Source organism: Manis pentadactyla, chromosome 13 (assembly GCF_030020395.1).
Source record: "Manis pentadactyla isolate mManPen7 chromosome 13, mManPen7.hap1, whole genome shotgun sequence".
NCBI classification, from domain to species: Eukaryota; Metazoa; Chordata; class Mammalia; order Pholidota; family Manidae; genus Manis; species Manis pentadactyla.
In genome coordinates this window covers 16,010,317-16,026,042 of record NC_080031.1, presented here as the reverse complement: position 1 = coordinate 16,026,042, position 15,726 = coordinate 16,010,317, and the positions used below count along the sequence as shown (strand labels likewise).

Below are 15,726 nucleotides of genomic sequence, written 5' to 3'. Positions count from 1 at the left end.
TTGATTTCTGAAATGGAAAGCCCTCCAGGCTGTTGGCTACTTGTGAGGGTTAGGACAGAATTCTCCCTCTGGGCACCAGGTGGCACTGCAGGTTAAGCAATACTCATTCACCTCCTCCTTTGAGGGAGCTGTGTTTATTTTGCAATTAAAGGTCCTTGCTTTGGTGGTGATAGTAATTGAAGCTGTTGATAGTAATTGAAACCATTCACTGTCTCCATGATTCAGAGGCTGCTTATCTGCCCTTTCCTTCATGCCACTTTTAGACAAGCCCAGCTTCTTTCATCTTTCACCTTGTCTTCTCTGTTCTGATCAGTCGTCAGTGTATTCTTGCTTCTCTGAGCAGTGTGTACTGCCAGAAGTTGCCCCTTTGAGTGCATTCCACCCCTTAAGGATTCAGTGATGGAGCTGATTCATTGAGAACAGTTTTGACTCAAGAGTGATGAGGCCAGCTGGACATCTGCAGTTGAAATACTTTGTCAGTGCTCTATAAGCTAGTTGGTCCTATTCTCTAGGCCTCTCTGGATACATGTCATAGATATACATCTTACTGAGATAGAGATTGTCAGTGCTAGATTGCAGTGATACTGGGAATCCTATCAACCTGTTAAATAATCAGGGGCATTTCCTGTTGCTTTCAGCCATGAGTGGAAATCATTTGGCTATTTTATATTAACTTGGTTTTGGAGATGCAACCACATCTTAATGCGTCAGGTTCAGTCTTTACTCTCTCTTTAGACATAGACTTCACCAGGGCCCTGTGGAGGAGTGGACCCATTTGGTTACCGGGCAGCAAGAGAATAGGGGTGAATTGGTGGGAAATATATTTTAATCTAGTGCTGATGTAATTATGGCACCAAAGGTTTTCTTGGGGGGATTTGGCTTTCCCCAATAAATACAGAATCTGTAAACAGTATGTTTGCTGTGTAAATGCAGTGTCAAGATAAGTCTCTTGACATCCTCTTCTCCGCCTCATTTTCTAACCACAGTGGTGTTCCCCAGTTCCCTACTGTGTGGACAGTCTGCAGTCACCACTGCTCTGTCCTGTATCCTTAGTATCAGGATAGATAGCCTTCTAACAGGAAAAATTTTTCAGTTCAGCCTGTAGGCAGGAAACTGGAAACAAGTACTTCGGATAGCTCTTCCTCAAGGTGACCCTGTTCACAAGGGTCGCTTTTCCTTCTTCCCCATGCTCCTCCCAGTGTTTCTCCGGCTTTGACTTTGGCATCTGCTTCTCTTGTTTGTCCTTTGTTCTCTTCAAGGCTAGTCTTTTAATTTTCTTCTGGCCATTTTCGCCGCATAATTTGAAAGCCTACTGTGTCTGCTTATTTAAATACAACCCCTAATTCTCTTCCAAATCATGGCTGAGCTTTCTCTAAATCTGTGTTCTCCAATATTTGTAGAAGTTGGGGACTGGCTCCATCAAATAAAGCACATACTTATCACCTCTCGCTTCTGTGTCCTCCCTTCCCCTTCGTCTCTCTGTAGTGGTGGTTTTTGCCCAGAGCAGAGCCTAGACATCTTCCTATGAAGTAAAGTCACCAAAACAACAGAGTCTTATCAAGACAACCACTAAATTCCTGCCTTCTGCCATCCTTCTTGTCTTGCCTTTCTTCCCAGGGCTCCAGCTCTAGTTTCCTTCCCTCTACCTGCCCTTTACCCTCTACCTGGCTCAATATTCTTCGAAATGGTGGCCATTTAAATCAGCCCCCTTGTCCACCCACCTCCCTGCCCTAGATGCTGAGAAAAGAAAAGGTGAGGTAACTACCTGGTGAGTGAGAATGTGCCAGGGCTTGCAGTACATACAGGACCAAAAGAAGGAAAGAGACATTTTGGATCCTGCAGTCTCTGCAGGGAAAGTCTCATTGTTTCATATACAGAGGCCTAGTTTTAGAAAGGATCCCCAAATACAGTCTTCAGGTCACCCATAACCTCATGGGATCCCTTCCCAATCTTTTTAAACACTCGGCAAAAAATGGTTTACTGTTCTAATATTTACATCCCTGACCCTGCCAGGAAGAGAGTACGTTTTACAAAAGGGAAAACTGAGCTATGAAATGCAAAGCTCACTCCGGCTCTAGCTATCATTCTGCCTTGGACCTTGTAGAATTTTTTAAGAGAATGGCAAAGGAGTCTGACATGCACAAACACACAGGCACTTTCCAAAATGCTTTCATTCTTTCATTTTTCTCCTTTGATATTGATAATTTTCTAAAGAAGACAAGGCAAGGCAAGAATTAGCCCACTTTATTAAAGAAGCAGCTAGAACTCAGTTCATTTAACTAAGTGGTCAAGCCAGACTCAAAACTGTGGTCTTTCAGTGTAATTTTTACTCATTACAGCATACTGCCTGTGTGAATGTTTTGTGGCTCTCCTGGCTACCAAATTTGTGTTTTCCCTAGAAGAGTATGAACCACTTTTATGCTCAATATTGGGGTGAACACTATTGTGGCCTCTTCCTGACAAAGCAATCTCTTGGACATTGACTGTTCAAGACCCTAGGGGAGTTGCTGGTTGTGAGAAGAGGTCCTGCCGTTGCTTTTACAGAAATGGATAGCAGGCATCATCCAGAAAGCATGGATTTGATTTTGCCTAGCTTTAAAGTCTATCAGCCCTGATTTTTCAGAACTGGATTATGGTGCATTGATAACAACGTAGTATGGGGATGAGAAAAGTTGATCTGAACGTTTTCAAAGGGGTGTTTCAAAGTGTAATAAGCTTTCAAATTGAAATCCTAAGGGTGTTAATACTGAAATTTAGAACAGATTTCCAGAAGTCTCCCTTTGCAGTTAGTCTCATTTATCCCATGAACACAGAACTCCCAGGTGTCTCCCTCTCATTCTGTGTTTTCTAGAAGGGAAGCCTGACCTTTGCTTTTGATCATTTTTGCCCAAACATTCTGCTATTTTCTTTTCTTACTAGTTTCAAGTAATGAGTTGGAATCAGTTTGATGCTGCTCCCATCCATCAGGGGCACTTCCCAAAATACAAGTGTAACTCAGTCCTCATAACCCCTTTGCTTTTGTTTAACTTTCAGTCTCTTCTATCCTCTTGGCCTGTTTGCCAGGAAAACTGAAAAAAACATATGACTGCTGGCAGCTGTCTCTTTTTTCTAGGATTTATAGACTGTGCCAGATACAAAGCATGGCTGCCCCATTCCCTTGTCTCTTCTACCTCTCTTCCGTTCCAGGGGAATGCATCACAGGGTGTGAATTTCATGGATTTGTTCATGGTAAACTCTTAATTCTAGCTGTACTGACTTATTTCCTAGTATACCTATTACAACATCCACCCTACAGCTGGTATATTGGTGCACAGTTTAATTTTAATATTAGCGATAAAAGATTATTAGGAAAATAAATCTGCCAATGTTTATATAAATACATATAAAATGCCAAATACAAAGGATTTCTAGATTGTCCACTATTTTTTTAATCTATTTTTCTCTTCTATCAGCACAAATAATTATAAGTTCACTATTCTGTTGCCACTTTAAGTATTGGGATATTTACCCTCTGCAGTGCATATTTTGCACCATGGGCCATACTTTCAGACCGATGTTTGTCCCACATACAGCATGAATCCATTTAGTAACTAATATTTATTGATTGCCCACTCTCTGCCAGACACACAGTGAATACAAAGAAGATCCCAAATCCCTACCCTAGGAAGTTTAACATCCAGTTGGAGGTGCAATCTTACAAATAAAGACTTATTGTATAAAGTTAGGACTTTAAAAAGAACTCTATATGTGATTCAGAGAAGGGACTAAGTAGGCAATTATGAGAGACCTAGGGAAGACTTGCAGAGGAGATGACATCTGAGATAAGATTTAAAGGGTGAAGGGAAATTGAGAGCAGCATTGGAGAACAGAGCGTTGAAAGCAGAGCAGTAAAACAGTCTGGCATATTTTTGGTACTCAAGGAAGTCAGGGATGCCTAGAAATATAAAGTGCAACAAGAGTGGCCACAGATTACACTGAAGAGTTAATAGATGCTGACTCCTGCAGAGCCCTGTGAGCTATTCAAGGAACACAGAATTTGGCCCTCCTTTAGTGGGAAACCACTTAAAAATTTTAAACAGGTGATGACATGAGCAACTTTGTAACTTAGAAAAATCACTTAAATAGTGTGGTGGAAAATTAATTGAAGGAATCAAAGTTAGAACCAGGGAGACAAATTGGGAAAGAGTTCTGCTCAAAATGAAAGTGACAATGACCTAAAAAAAATCTAAGACCACTGCTCTAGATATGGTAAAGGGGAGAGGATTTCAGGTTTTGAGGAGGTCAGATTAACTAGATTTAGTAATTGTTTAATTATATGATGGCATGGGGAAGATGTGTGGATTACCTACAGTGATGGCCTGGGGGATGTGGATTACATACAGTGGTGGCCTTGCAGTGGGGGTGGGCTTATGGATTATATACAGGGATAACTGCTTTCTACCTTGTAGATTGAGAAGCATAACTAATAGGATGGTGTAGGTCTTTCTGAACAGTATATCTGACTTGTGTTTGAAAGTCTGTTGTCTATTAAAGTAATAAATCACCTGCTTTTATGTAAAGGTAAATGATAACATGACTATATCTCCAATAATTTTGAGATTTTTGATAGAAAACTTAAGTCCCAGATTGTATCTTTTCTTGTATCTATAAGTTCTGTCTTCAGAAGAAATGGGAAAATAGAGAATTAATTTGGTATCTGTATGACTGGTACTGAAGGAAAGTTTTTAAATTTTCTGGACGTTGGTACATGATACTTGCATGGTGGACTTCTGACTATATATAGAGCATAACTCAATCGTAGTAGAAAGAATATACTTGACAGAAGACCCATCAATTCAGTGATGAAGAAGAAGAAGCTAAAAAAAAGGTTGCAGTGAAACTAAAACTGGATATTATGGAAAACAGCTAATAGAGAAAGGAAAGTAGAGGTGCATGAGAAGTACAGGAATTGAAGGAGAGTGTAACAGAAGGAGATAAAGAATAATACTGTTTTATATTTCATAATAACAAATGTACTTGAAATTTCAACGCTGGAATTATCACTAAGAGTTTTAGAATAAGATTGAGTTACTCACTAAATATTTGATGTCTTATTGTGTGAATAAATGCTAAGGAAATACCAAAGTGAATTAAGTAGGATCCCTGCCCTCAAAACCTTACAGTCTTACTCTTTTGTCACTTACAAGAAACTCAACCAGTGTGTGTTGAGTAAGTGAAATAAACAAATTAAACACATGATTCCAATGAGTAGGGAAAAGTATCAGCATCAGATGAAAGCAGGGTAGTTAACTGAGATCAGATTCTAGATGAACATATATTAAAAAAAGAGAAGGAAAGGGAGTAATGCAAAATAATAGCACTAGAACTAGTAAGAATGATGTCCAGTTAGCTTAAACTCAGATGGAGCTTAAGTTATGGATATATGATAGGAGAAAACACAAAAAAATATATGTTAAAAACAAGAACAAGTAAAGCAGGTGAACTGTTTAGAACAGGTGCTGTAGTATTAACAGGTTACACTAAGGAAGCATTTATTCATTTTCAACAATGAATTGGTCTGCTGTTTGCTAGGCTATTTAATTTCTGTTTTCTCTGTCAAGGAAAATGGCCTATAAGAAGAATCAAACAAACATGATTAAACTAGAATTGAAGACTAAAATGGGAGTGAAAATAATAGGAGACCTTTTAACCTGTTTAAAGCTCATGGGTCTGACTCAAATGAATATTCCATGAAACCAAAAGAATCTGTATTTATCATTAAGACCTAAGATCATTTAGAAAATAACCATGTGGAGATGGGTTAGAGATGAGCACATATCTGCCTTTTAAAAAAAGTGGATACAGGTTGTTAACCCTGACATTTATCTCTGGAAATTTTTGAAGCAGATTATTCAATAGATGTTCTATGAACACATGGAAAGGGAAATGATAAGCCCTAGAAACCGGTGTGCATTCAGTGGGCATGTGCCCTGCTTAATTATCATAGTGTCTTTCTTTCCTTATCAGGATTATTAAACCATTAAATGAAAGGAATGAATTGGTTGTTACATTGTATATGGATTTCAATAAGCTTTTGCCATAATATTCATACATACAAAATGGACATACACGGCCTGGACTGTAATACTTTTAAGTGATTCTTGGCTAGTCGAGTGTCTTTAGGCCAAGAGTATATAAGAAACTGATGTCAACCTGGAAGGAAGTTTCTAGTGATAGAGCATTGCTCTTGTTCTTATCATGTATATTTTTTTCATTTTTGCAAGCAACTCTAATCTTAAAGGTATAGTTAATAGTCTGGGTAATAAAAATCAAGATTCAAAGTAATTTAGAAAGGTTAGAATGATCGTCTAAAACCAACAAGATGGAATATAATAGAAATAAATATTAAAACAAGTACAGAAGGGCAAGACCAGGCTTAACAGAGGAGCATGTGATCTTTTTTGTTAATGTACATATGTGAACTTAGGGTTCTAGTTGACTATAAAACTCAGTATGAGTCAGTGCTTTGATGTGTGCCCAAAAAGTCAACACAGTCTTCAACTATATTAATAGAAGTATAGTGTCTGGGTCAAGGAAGGCACTAATCCTCTGCATTCTTTGCTGGTCAGGGCACATCTGGAGGCTGTGTTTGGTTCTGGATACTCCATTTTAAGAGAGAACAACAAAGCAGCACACAGCCAGAGGATTGAACCAGAATGCGGAATGGTTTATGTTTCTGCTTCATTCATCAAACGTTGTCTTCCATGTGCTCAGCTTTAAGGTTGGCAGAATCAAGGATGTATAGCTTGTAGAAGAAACTTAGGGGAGAAGGAATAGCCAAATTTAAAAAGGCAAAGTGTCTTTGAAAGAGAGATTTGACCTAGTAACGTTAATACCTCCTGTTAGCTCCAGAGGGTACAAATAGGAGCAATGTCTACAAGTTACAAGGAGGCAGATTTTTGTTGCCAATGTTTAAGAAGCATCTCTAATGAATTCAAATTATCCTTTTTAGGAAGTAAGCAACTTCCCCAAAGTCACATTCTAATTGGTAGCAGAGCTTAAAAAACAGCTCAGCTTTCTGGGTTCACAAGCCAGAACCCTTGGCTATGCCATAATATTACACAGGGGATTTCTACTTTGGGAGAAGGTAAGATGGGAATAACCTCTCTCCTTCCAACTCTAAACTTGTATGTTCCTATCAGCCTCTTGCTATAAAATCCTCCATTGTTGGTTCTCAGTGTTTTCATATTGAACTAGTGAGACTGGAATAGATAACCTGTAAGGTTCAAGGATGATTTCTTTAACTTCTTTCCTTGACTAAAAGTGCTTCAATTAATACATAGTAATTTTATATCTGCAATTTGTACATTACTAATCCAAAACGAAAACTGTTTGTGACTAGGTATAAAAGTATGGAATGCAGATTCTTAAATTGTGGTGTTTAGGAAGTATTTAGTCTTCCTCTGAATCATATGTCTGAAAGATGCGGACCCATAGTTTAAAACATGAGAGCAAAAATCAAAGTAGAAGCAACTGTAGACTCTCTGAGCCATTTTAGATTTCACAATAGTCATTGGGAAAAAGAAACAGGAGTTTCTTGCCCATGTAGTTCATTTCCTCCTCATTTGTATCTCAGCACAGAGCAGGAAAGGATGGTGACCTAGATACACAGAGAGCAACAATGCTGAATTATCTCAGACACAGCTGAGTAACCTGGGTCTGACTGGTTATAGGACTGGGAAGCCTAGAGCTGAGAGCCAGACTGTCTATGAACACAAATGGGCCATGGCAAGAAGGCAGAGGCCTGGGAAAGGAATGGGAGGGAAAAGAAGTGTTATTTTTATCAGGTGTGAAATTGGCAAAAACAACTTGTTTAATGGGAAATCCCCTGGATCCACACCGTCACCCTCAAGATCTCCTTTGTCTCCACCCTATAGATTGGGGCTACTGATTAGTGAGCAAATACAGTAATGTTCTTTACTGTGGGTAAAGACCGCAGTGTTCATGGTTTATGCCATTGTAAACATTTTACAGGGTGCTGAGGGGTGGGTGGAGGTGGGGACTCTTTCCAGGAGGCTCACGGTGTGGCTTGGGCATTTCCCCCTTTTCTTGGAACTCTAATTCTTTATACTGTATCAATATGTTTTTGTGTTGTTTTCTTTTAACTTCAATATACAGGGACACCCCCTTACATCATGACTCACTATGAACCCACACAACGCATCTGATATATATGTTGATATATATATAGATTTAGATTTAGATAGAGAAAATCTCTAGATCCTCCCTCCTTCCATGTCTGGCATCAGAGAAGTTCTTGAATGTCTCTGTGTCAATGTGTTGTTGCTTTTTCTCATTTTATTGACTATTTCCAGGCCTACTAGTAAGGCTGCCATGTGCTCCAAATCATTCAGAGATGGCCTAGACACAGCAAACCTGGTTTGGCTTTTTATTTCTTTTTCTTTGGGAAAAAATTAGGATGGTGGAAGGAGATATCTCTAAATCAAATATCAGAACTGGAATAGAAGTAGAAAATAAAACCAATGCTATTTGAGGCTATTCTCTACCATATTTATTTTAGCATATTTACCTCATGCATCTTGTATTACATAAACAATAGCATTTGTACTTAGTAAGTGATTTCTTATAAATAATAGAATAATAAATAGAGGTGTGTGTGTGCATACCACCTTGAAACTTTAGATTTCTGTTAGCGTAGTAGTAAGTGACACCCACAGATTCCAGAAGCTGATGCTGGAAAAGCGCCTGTGGCATATTGGATTTAGACACAAGTTCCATTCCTTTTGCTTCAAGAGAGCTATAGGGACACAGATTTTTTTTTTAACTGTCCCATTCCTAGGTTAAGAATAGAAAGTCAGCATGTGGAACAGAAAGATGAAGGGAACTAATGAGAGGTTGAGGCGGCAGTCTGTCTGTTAATAGTCATGCCTCATCCCTGTGCTTTCTCTGCTGTAGCTCAGTTTCAGGATAAAGCCAGCAAGACGAAGGGAATTAATAAAGTTAGGGGCACACTAGTGGTGTGAGTGGAGCATCACTCTGGAGAAGAATGATAGAAAGGAAGGGGAAAGGCAGATGGAAAGGAGAGGTCATTAGATGAAGTAACCCCTGCCCTCTTCACTGTTACCAGATGTTGGTTCCATACTAGGTGTTGGACACGACAAATAATATGGAATCCCAGAATCTGGCCATTTACGATTTAAAGAAAGGCATTTTTTGTGTAACATAAAGCATACCTTAGAAACTGTTGTAAAGCGCACAGATTTTTTTTTTTAATTGCCTGAAGTGTAGTGAAGTTTAGGCGACCAATTTTTTGGTTTGGGCTTGATCATTCTTTCCCTTCTGATTGGGATGTTCGTCATTCATGATGAGACACCATACCTCCGAAGTCCTGTGAACAAGAGAGATTTGCTCCCCTTAGTCTTCTCCACAGGCTGCCTGGGGCTAGGAAGCGAAGCCAGGCTAGTCCCTGAAGTCCAGGAGAAAGCCTTTGGTTTCTCACGGGAGTTGGAGCAGGCAGAACCTGGACAGGGGGAGAGTCCTGAAACGCGTGAATGTTCAAGTCTGCATGGTGCGGGCGTGTGTGGTTTGTGTCTTTTACCTGTGGGGTGTGAAAAAGAGTAAGGACAACTGAAACTCTGCAGCACCTAGTGAACAGAAGCCACTTTCTAAACTGTATTCCTCTTTTTAGACATGAGGCTTGTTTTATTTCTGCCACTTTGCAGCAGTCTGTTATATTCCTGAAACTGACTCCTGTATAGGGCCTTCTGAGCAGTTCTGTGCCACGGTTTCTGGTGCTTGACAGTGTCTTTGTTTTATCAACAGTTGATATTTTATTTGGAGATTTCAGTTCTCCTTGTCAGTTAGTCCTGCTTTTAGCTCCCACAATTTGAGTTGATGGGCTGACTCATCCTCATCATCAAGGGATTATTTTTACTTTTCCAGACTTTGATTCTTCTCACCATCACCATTTAAAGTTTGATAAGTTATAGTTCTGTACATTCATATAAATTTTGTAAATTCCTGTTTTCCACATGCTGAAGTCTGTTTTGCACCCAGCTTGTGTGCTCGGGTCGCTAAGTCACCATGGAAGAAAACAAAGAGGATGTCCTTGATATGATGCAGCACAAGGTCCTGCGAATTACCATTAATTCAGAACAACCAGACCCATATATTGTAAGGTGTACCCATACATTGTAAGACCAAAGTATCCAGATTTGCTGCTATATATTATGCTTAGTTGAAGAAGGGTTGAGTGGATGCAGAGATACTTTTGAAGAGTTGAATCACAGGCATCATTGGCTCCAGAGGACAGAAATAAGGGCAAGATGGCTTATTCTCTGCACATGTAAATGAGACACTGAGCTAGAACTAATTTTCTTGTTTGAGGTTCTCCTGGCTTTTTGGAGGCCTTAAAGATTTTGGTTTTCAAGTCCTTGATTTTGTCCCTCAAATCACTTAGGTTAGACCCTAGGAAACATCATTTGCCTTAGCAAGAGTCACACAAGAATTCGTGCCTTGAAGAAAAGAAGAGAGAACTTGAGTTAAGAGAGTTGGGTCACTTGATTCCCTGCAGAGAAACTGATCGGGTCATTGCATCCACTTCCCTTTGGTGTCCTTCTTTCTATAAACAGGAGCAGGAATTCTTGCTATGGATCCCTTTCATCAAGCGTCTTAAGTTCGCTGAATGAAAAGCCCTATAAAAGGGAGATGCAGCCCTAATAATAACAAATACGATCACGATGGCTATTTTGGACAAGAGCAGCTTTGTGCTGCTCTTGATCTCCATTGGTGTCTGCCATTCTTGTCCTGCCGTTACCTTTCAGACTTCCTATTCTTAGAATCATTTGTGAGCCCTGGGCTTGGGGGATTGTAGCCCCCAAGGCTGGAATGCCTAGCTTGAGTGGAATGCAGACTGTCTGGCAGAGTGGAGGTTAAATAAAGTTTGCCTTGGCAGCCCCCTCTGCTCTTGGATAGGTGACAAGTAGCTCGGGTATAGGAGAGATGGCATGAATTGCCATGTAGTGTGGTACCAAATAGCACTTCCATGCATGAGTGAAACTGGTTGACTGTCCATCCATTACAGTCATAACCATGCCAGTCTAAACTGAGGCACTGAGAAGGCCTCCACAGTCTTGAACCTCAGCTAGTGTGTCCATATAGCTCTGAAAAAATGTAGAGACAAAGAGTGAGGTTGTAATGCCTTTCAGAAACTGTAGATTTAGTATACCTGCCCTCTCAAGAGTCAACTCATTTTTAAAATACAAAAGGGGAAATTTTCATTGTAATAAGAAAAGTTGCCAGTTAATCAACAAACATTTCTTGAGCACCAAGGTACTGTGGGAAACCTTTTTTTAAAGTATAAGACATAGAACTTCTTTGGTACTTACAATTTAGTTGGGAAATTAATGCTGTAAACACGTGAGAAAATAATTCATATTTCAAAGTAAAATATTAATTTAAAACCTGGACTGTAGAGCCAAGGGCCAAAGGAGGTCTAAGGGAAGAAAGAGCACTTCTAGCTGAAAAGGTCAGGAAAGATTTTTGTGGAAGAGGTGGTGCTTAAAACAGGTCTTGCCAGAAGGGCAGGCTTCTGCTACTGAAAAGGAGAGGCCTCACCCGTGAGAGGACCCTGTGAGCACAGGCAATGCACAAAATCCTCAAGACAGGCCATGGGGACTTGAAGACCAACTGGATTTGGACAGGATTTGCACAAGGCAGAAGGATTTATGGCAAACCTCCAAACGGTGCAGGCTGTGTGCACACTTCCTTGAGAAGCTGGCAGTGCTCCCCCTGGAGGAGAGTAAGAGGGATGCAGCCTTGTCCAGAGAGAGGCCCTTTAGTGGTCTGTTCTGTAACACTCCAAATATATGTGGTCACAACAGACACTCAGTAAATAATAATATTCTTACTGTTACTCATCTTCAAACTCTGTGATCCCAAGTTGTTGAATTGGCCCGGTTTCACTTGAGAGAGTTGGTGCTAACTTTGCTGGATTATGATTGCTCACAGGATTCATACCTTGCTACATACACACTTCTTTTGAAATTTATTGGACCTTTCTTCTCTCTTCTACCACAGGTGGCTCGAAGTGCAAGTAGCAAATCTAACATGTCCACAGCGCTGGGTGCAATACCTCCGACTTCTTCAGGAGTCCATCTGGCCTGGTGGGGTTTTGCCAAAGTATCCACGGCCCGTAAGGACCCAGGAGCAGAAGGTGGCTGCAGAGAAACAGGCTTTGCAGAGCCTGATGGGAGTCCTGCCAGGTAATGCGACAGTGAGATTGATTGTCCTGATAACTATTCCCTTCCCACCCTGCTTTGCCACCTTTATCTCATACCCATCTCCATTTTTAATAGCGCTTTGAATGTGACTGGACTCAAAATCCTGTGGACCTACCATTTCTCAGACTAGTGGGAAAATGATCAGGTCTTTGGTTCTTTTAGTCCTCACACAAGTGATGCTGAGGGAACAGAAAGGATCACTGTGGCCACACCCTAAAGTGTAGATGAGACTCCTGTAGATCTTTGGGGTAATAACTTTGGGGCAGGTCTGGGGAATCTCTGCCTGCAGCACAGGGGCAGGTCTCAGGACCATAACCACCGGATGAAGACCTCAGGTTCCTGCTAACTTGTGGACCAGAGAAGAAAATGATTATGTCCTGTAGAAGTTCAGCCTTGATAAACTGGGGCCAATGAGTAAGGTACCTGGTCCTTAGCAGTAGGTAAAAACAAACTCTGAAGGGTGTTTTTTTTTTTCCTTCCTCTTAACTTTTTATAGTTTTTTAGGGGGCAGGGAAGGCAGTTCCTTGCCTGTGGCTGTGCTCTGGTAATCAGAGTACAGTAGTGAACTCTTAGCTCTAGACCATTTTATTTTACTCCTCTCTAACCTAAACTGTTGAAAAATTTATTAAAGCCCATTCTTATTTAGACACCTAACTTAAGAAACATTTTTCTTAGCTTTTCTCTGTTTTCTGAGTATTTTAGTTTGTGTGGTTCAGAAGTATGCCAGAAATGCCCAGTTTGAATAATGATACCAGATGTCATAAGGAGATAATCTCCTTGGAATCTAAGGCTTCAGTGGTAACTCTAAAACCACAACTGTTCTTCCCTTGTCAGATATTGTAGTAGAAATCCTTGGGGTGAACAAATGCCGGCTGAGCTGGAGCCTAGTCTTGGAATCACTACAGCATCCCCTCATCAACAAGTAAGTGAAAAACGTGTCCCCAACATCAACAGGTAGGCAAACTATGTGTCCTCAACATCAGCATCACTGAAGCAGTCTTTGGCTGCAGAGGTGTCCAAGGTTTCTAAATGAATAGAGCTGCTGAGAAGGACGGGACTGTAGTATCTCCTTGCCCTGGACCCCTACTGCAAAGTGTGATGTCCAGGTCCACACTTACTCAGTACAGACCACACTGCCGGCTTCCAAGCAGGTTGTCACGTGGTAGTGGTGTTTTACCAGCCACTGTTTGCATTTGGAAGAACTCAGTGCAGACCCCCACGTGAACTACCGAAAATACCCTGTCACCCTCCAGGCTTGTTCATTGTGCTTAACAGTTCTTTCCAACGTCTGCTGGTACATGTGAACACTGAGTACATCCCCTGGCCTGTGCATTACAGGCCGTGTAATGATTTTTAACTATAGGTCATGGCCCCTCCAGCAAAGCTGTGGTTAATGTTAGGAACAGAAATTGTCTTTGCTTAATGTGAGGTAGACAAAATAATGAGGTTTGGCCTCTGATAAAGGGACCAAAAATTCTGGGTGAACACTGCTAAAACAATCGAAAAGAGGTAGATATTCCCCTGGCAGGTACCTTGGGATAGAATGCTTCTGGAAAGTTTGAGTACTTTCACTTCTGTCTCAAACCCTGTTCCAAAGCTGACTGCATCTGTTGACACCCACTCCTCAAGGGTCCTGGCTTTTGCTTCATTGCTTGTAAGATAACCTGTAAATCTGTAATGATTAATAATGAGAAACAGCAGTAGTCAGAAGCTCTGAAAATTCTTAGCAAATTGATGTCGCATGGATTATCCCTCCCTCACAGTCCTCTGGAGCAGTGTTGATATGCTAATATAGCTAGCTATAAATGAATACGAAGTTCCTAAAATCTAGTCTCAAGTACCATTTCTACCTCTCCTGGGGTCATACCCTTTATTAGTTCAACAAACTTTTATTTCATGAAAGAGGCTTTGCCGAGCTATTGAAATTTAGAGTCCACTAAGCTTGTTAAGTAATGGGTGAGGGGGAAAGGGAAAATAAATGTCATGAACAGGATCTGGTGTCTCTTGACTGAGCCAGACCATTCTCTGAGCTGTTTTGTCTGTTTCAGGCATTTGATTTACTGCCTTTGGGACATCATCCTGGAATTCTTGGATCTAAGTGCCTCTGATGAGGAGCCCACCATAACCACCTCTGCCTCAGATACCCCGAGCAACCCCAAGAGGATGGGTGTCTCCCCTTAGCCAGAGGTTATCCGCCCAGTCCAGAGTAGAGACAGGAGAGCTATTCTGCCACCCAGAGACCCGTCAGGAAGCCCTCTGGAACTGGGCACAGCTCGGAAGCCCGGGGTCTCAGTGACATGATTCTTCCCCCAGTCCTGTTTGTAGCAGGTGATGGGGGAGTATACATACCAATTGCATGCATATCCATTTCTGTACCTTTTCTGTGGTGTTTGGATTATTGCTGGTGGGTAGGTCCCAGCCTTTGGAAAAAATCTGAGGGGTATAGGAATGAGCCCCTTTTACCTCTCCTTTTGTCTTTCTCCCTAAGATTGCCAGTAGCTTGGCCTAATCCACCAGTACACAAGCTCTATGTAGACCAAGAAGAAAATGATAGCCAGATTTCCTTGAAGGAGAAGCCAGATATTCTACACTCTGTTCCCACTAGGAGACTGGAAGGAAGTTCATGCAGGACCCCTCTTGAAAGCCAGATCCCTGTGTCCTATCTAGTTCCCTAACAATAAAGCAGAAGAGGGCGGGAAAACATTTCTCAAAGGACTCCTTGCTTAATAGCTATTTTCCAATATATCAGCCCTATGGGGGATGTCCTTGAAGGCTGCTTCCCTGGGTGGCTATACTTTTCCTTTCCAGGAGACTTCAAAACAGACTCCTACAGCTTCTGATAGATCTACGCCACCCTCCACACCCTTTCCTGAAAGCAAGTTGCTCCACAGATTTTATTGATTAGGTTTCCTGCTAACCTCCTCCCCAAGAGCAATTGAATTTTAGCCTTTGTGACCTTCTCTCTGTCTTCCTTCAATAAAATCTCATGTCCAGTTGCATACTGAGCTTGCTTCCGAGGGAAACTCGCTGCTCCACTGAGAGTGCGCGAAGAGCAGGCAGCACGGGGTATGAGCGGGCACTCCCGTCTCAAGACTCTGGCCGGGAACTTTTCATCTGAACCGATAGATTTAGCAAACTTGCAGGGAATCAAATTCCCACACAGAGCTTTTTACTGACTGTTCCTCAAGGATCTAATTAGGCTCTAGGAATACCAGTGATGAAGGCAAAGGTGCTGTCAGGCTGTAGTGATTGTCTATTAGAAAAATGGAACAATTAAGAGAAATTGTTGGTAAGAAAGGAGGCAGATGAGAAGTCACAAGGGAAGAGCTACACATTCAGTGTGTGTGAATAGCTGGCAGAAAGGTTTAAAGGGTATCAGTGGGAGACCTCACTGGGAGACCTCTGCTCACCCCTCATCCATTCAGCTTCCCACATGTCTTGTTTG

General features: G+C 41.2%; 1 protein-coding gene across 4 annotated transcripts in view; it reads left to right on the top strand.

Moving 5' to 3' along the window:
- Positions 1 to 15,278, top strand: part of SNX19 (sorting nexin 19) — a 36,798-nt gene extending 21,520 nt beyond the window's left edge. For 2 of the 4 annotated variants that reach the window (XM_036930085.2, XM_036930086.2), the window contains exons 9-11: positions 12,079 to 12,263; positions 13,116 to 13,203; positions 14,330 to 15,278. In XM_036930085.2, the coding sequence (XP_036785980.2) occupies positions 12,079 to 12,263; positions 13,116 to 13,203; positions 14,330 to 14,462 (406 nt within the window). In that variant the 3' untranslated portion in view covers positions 14,463 to 15,278. Of the gene's footprint in view, positions 1 to 12,078; positions 12,264 to 13,115; positions 13,204 to 14,329 lie in introns of those variants that run through there. The other 2 variants (XM_036930088.2, XM_036930087.2) reach the window with 2 other exon arrangements.
- Positions 15,279 to 15,726: the final 448 nt, after the last annotated feature.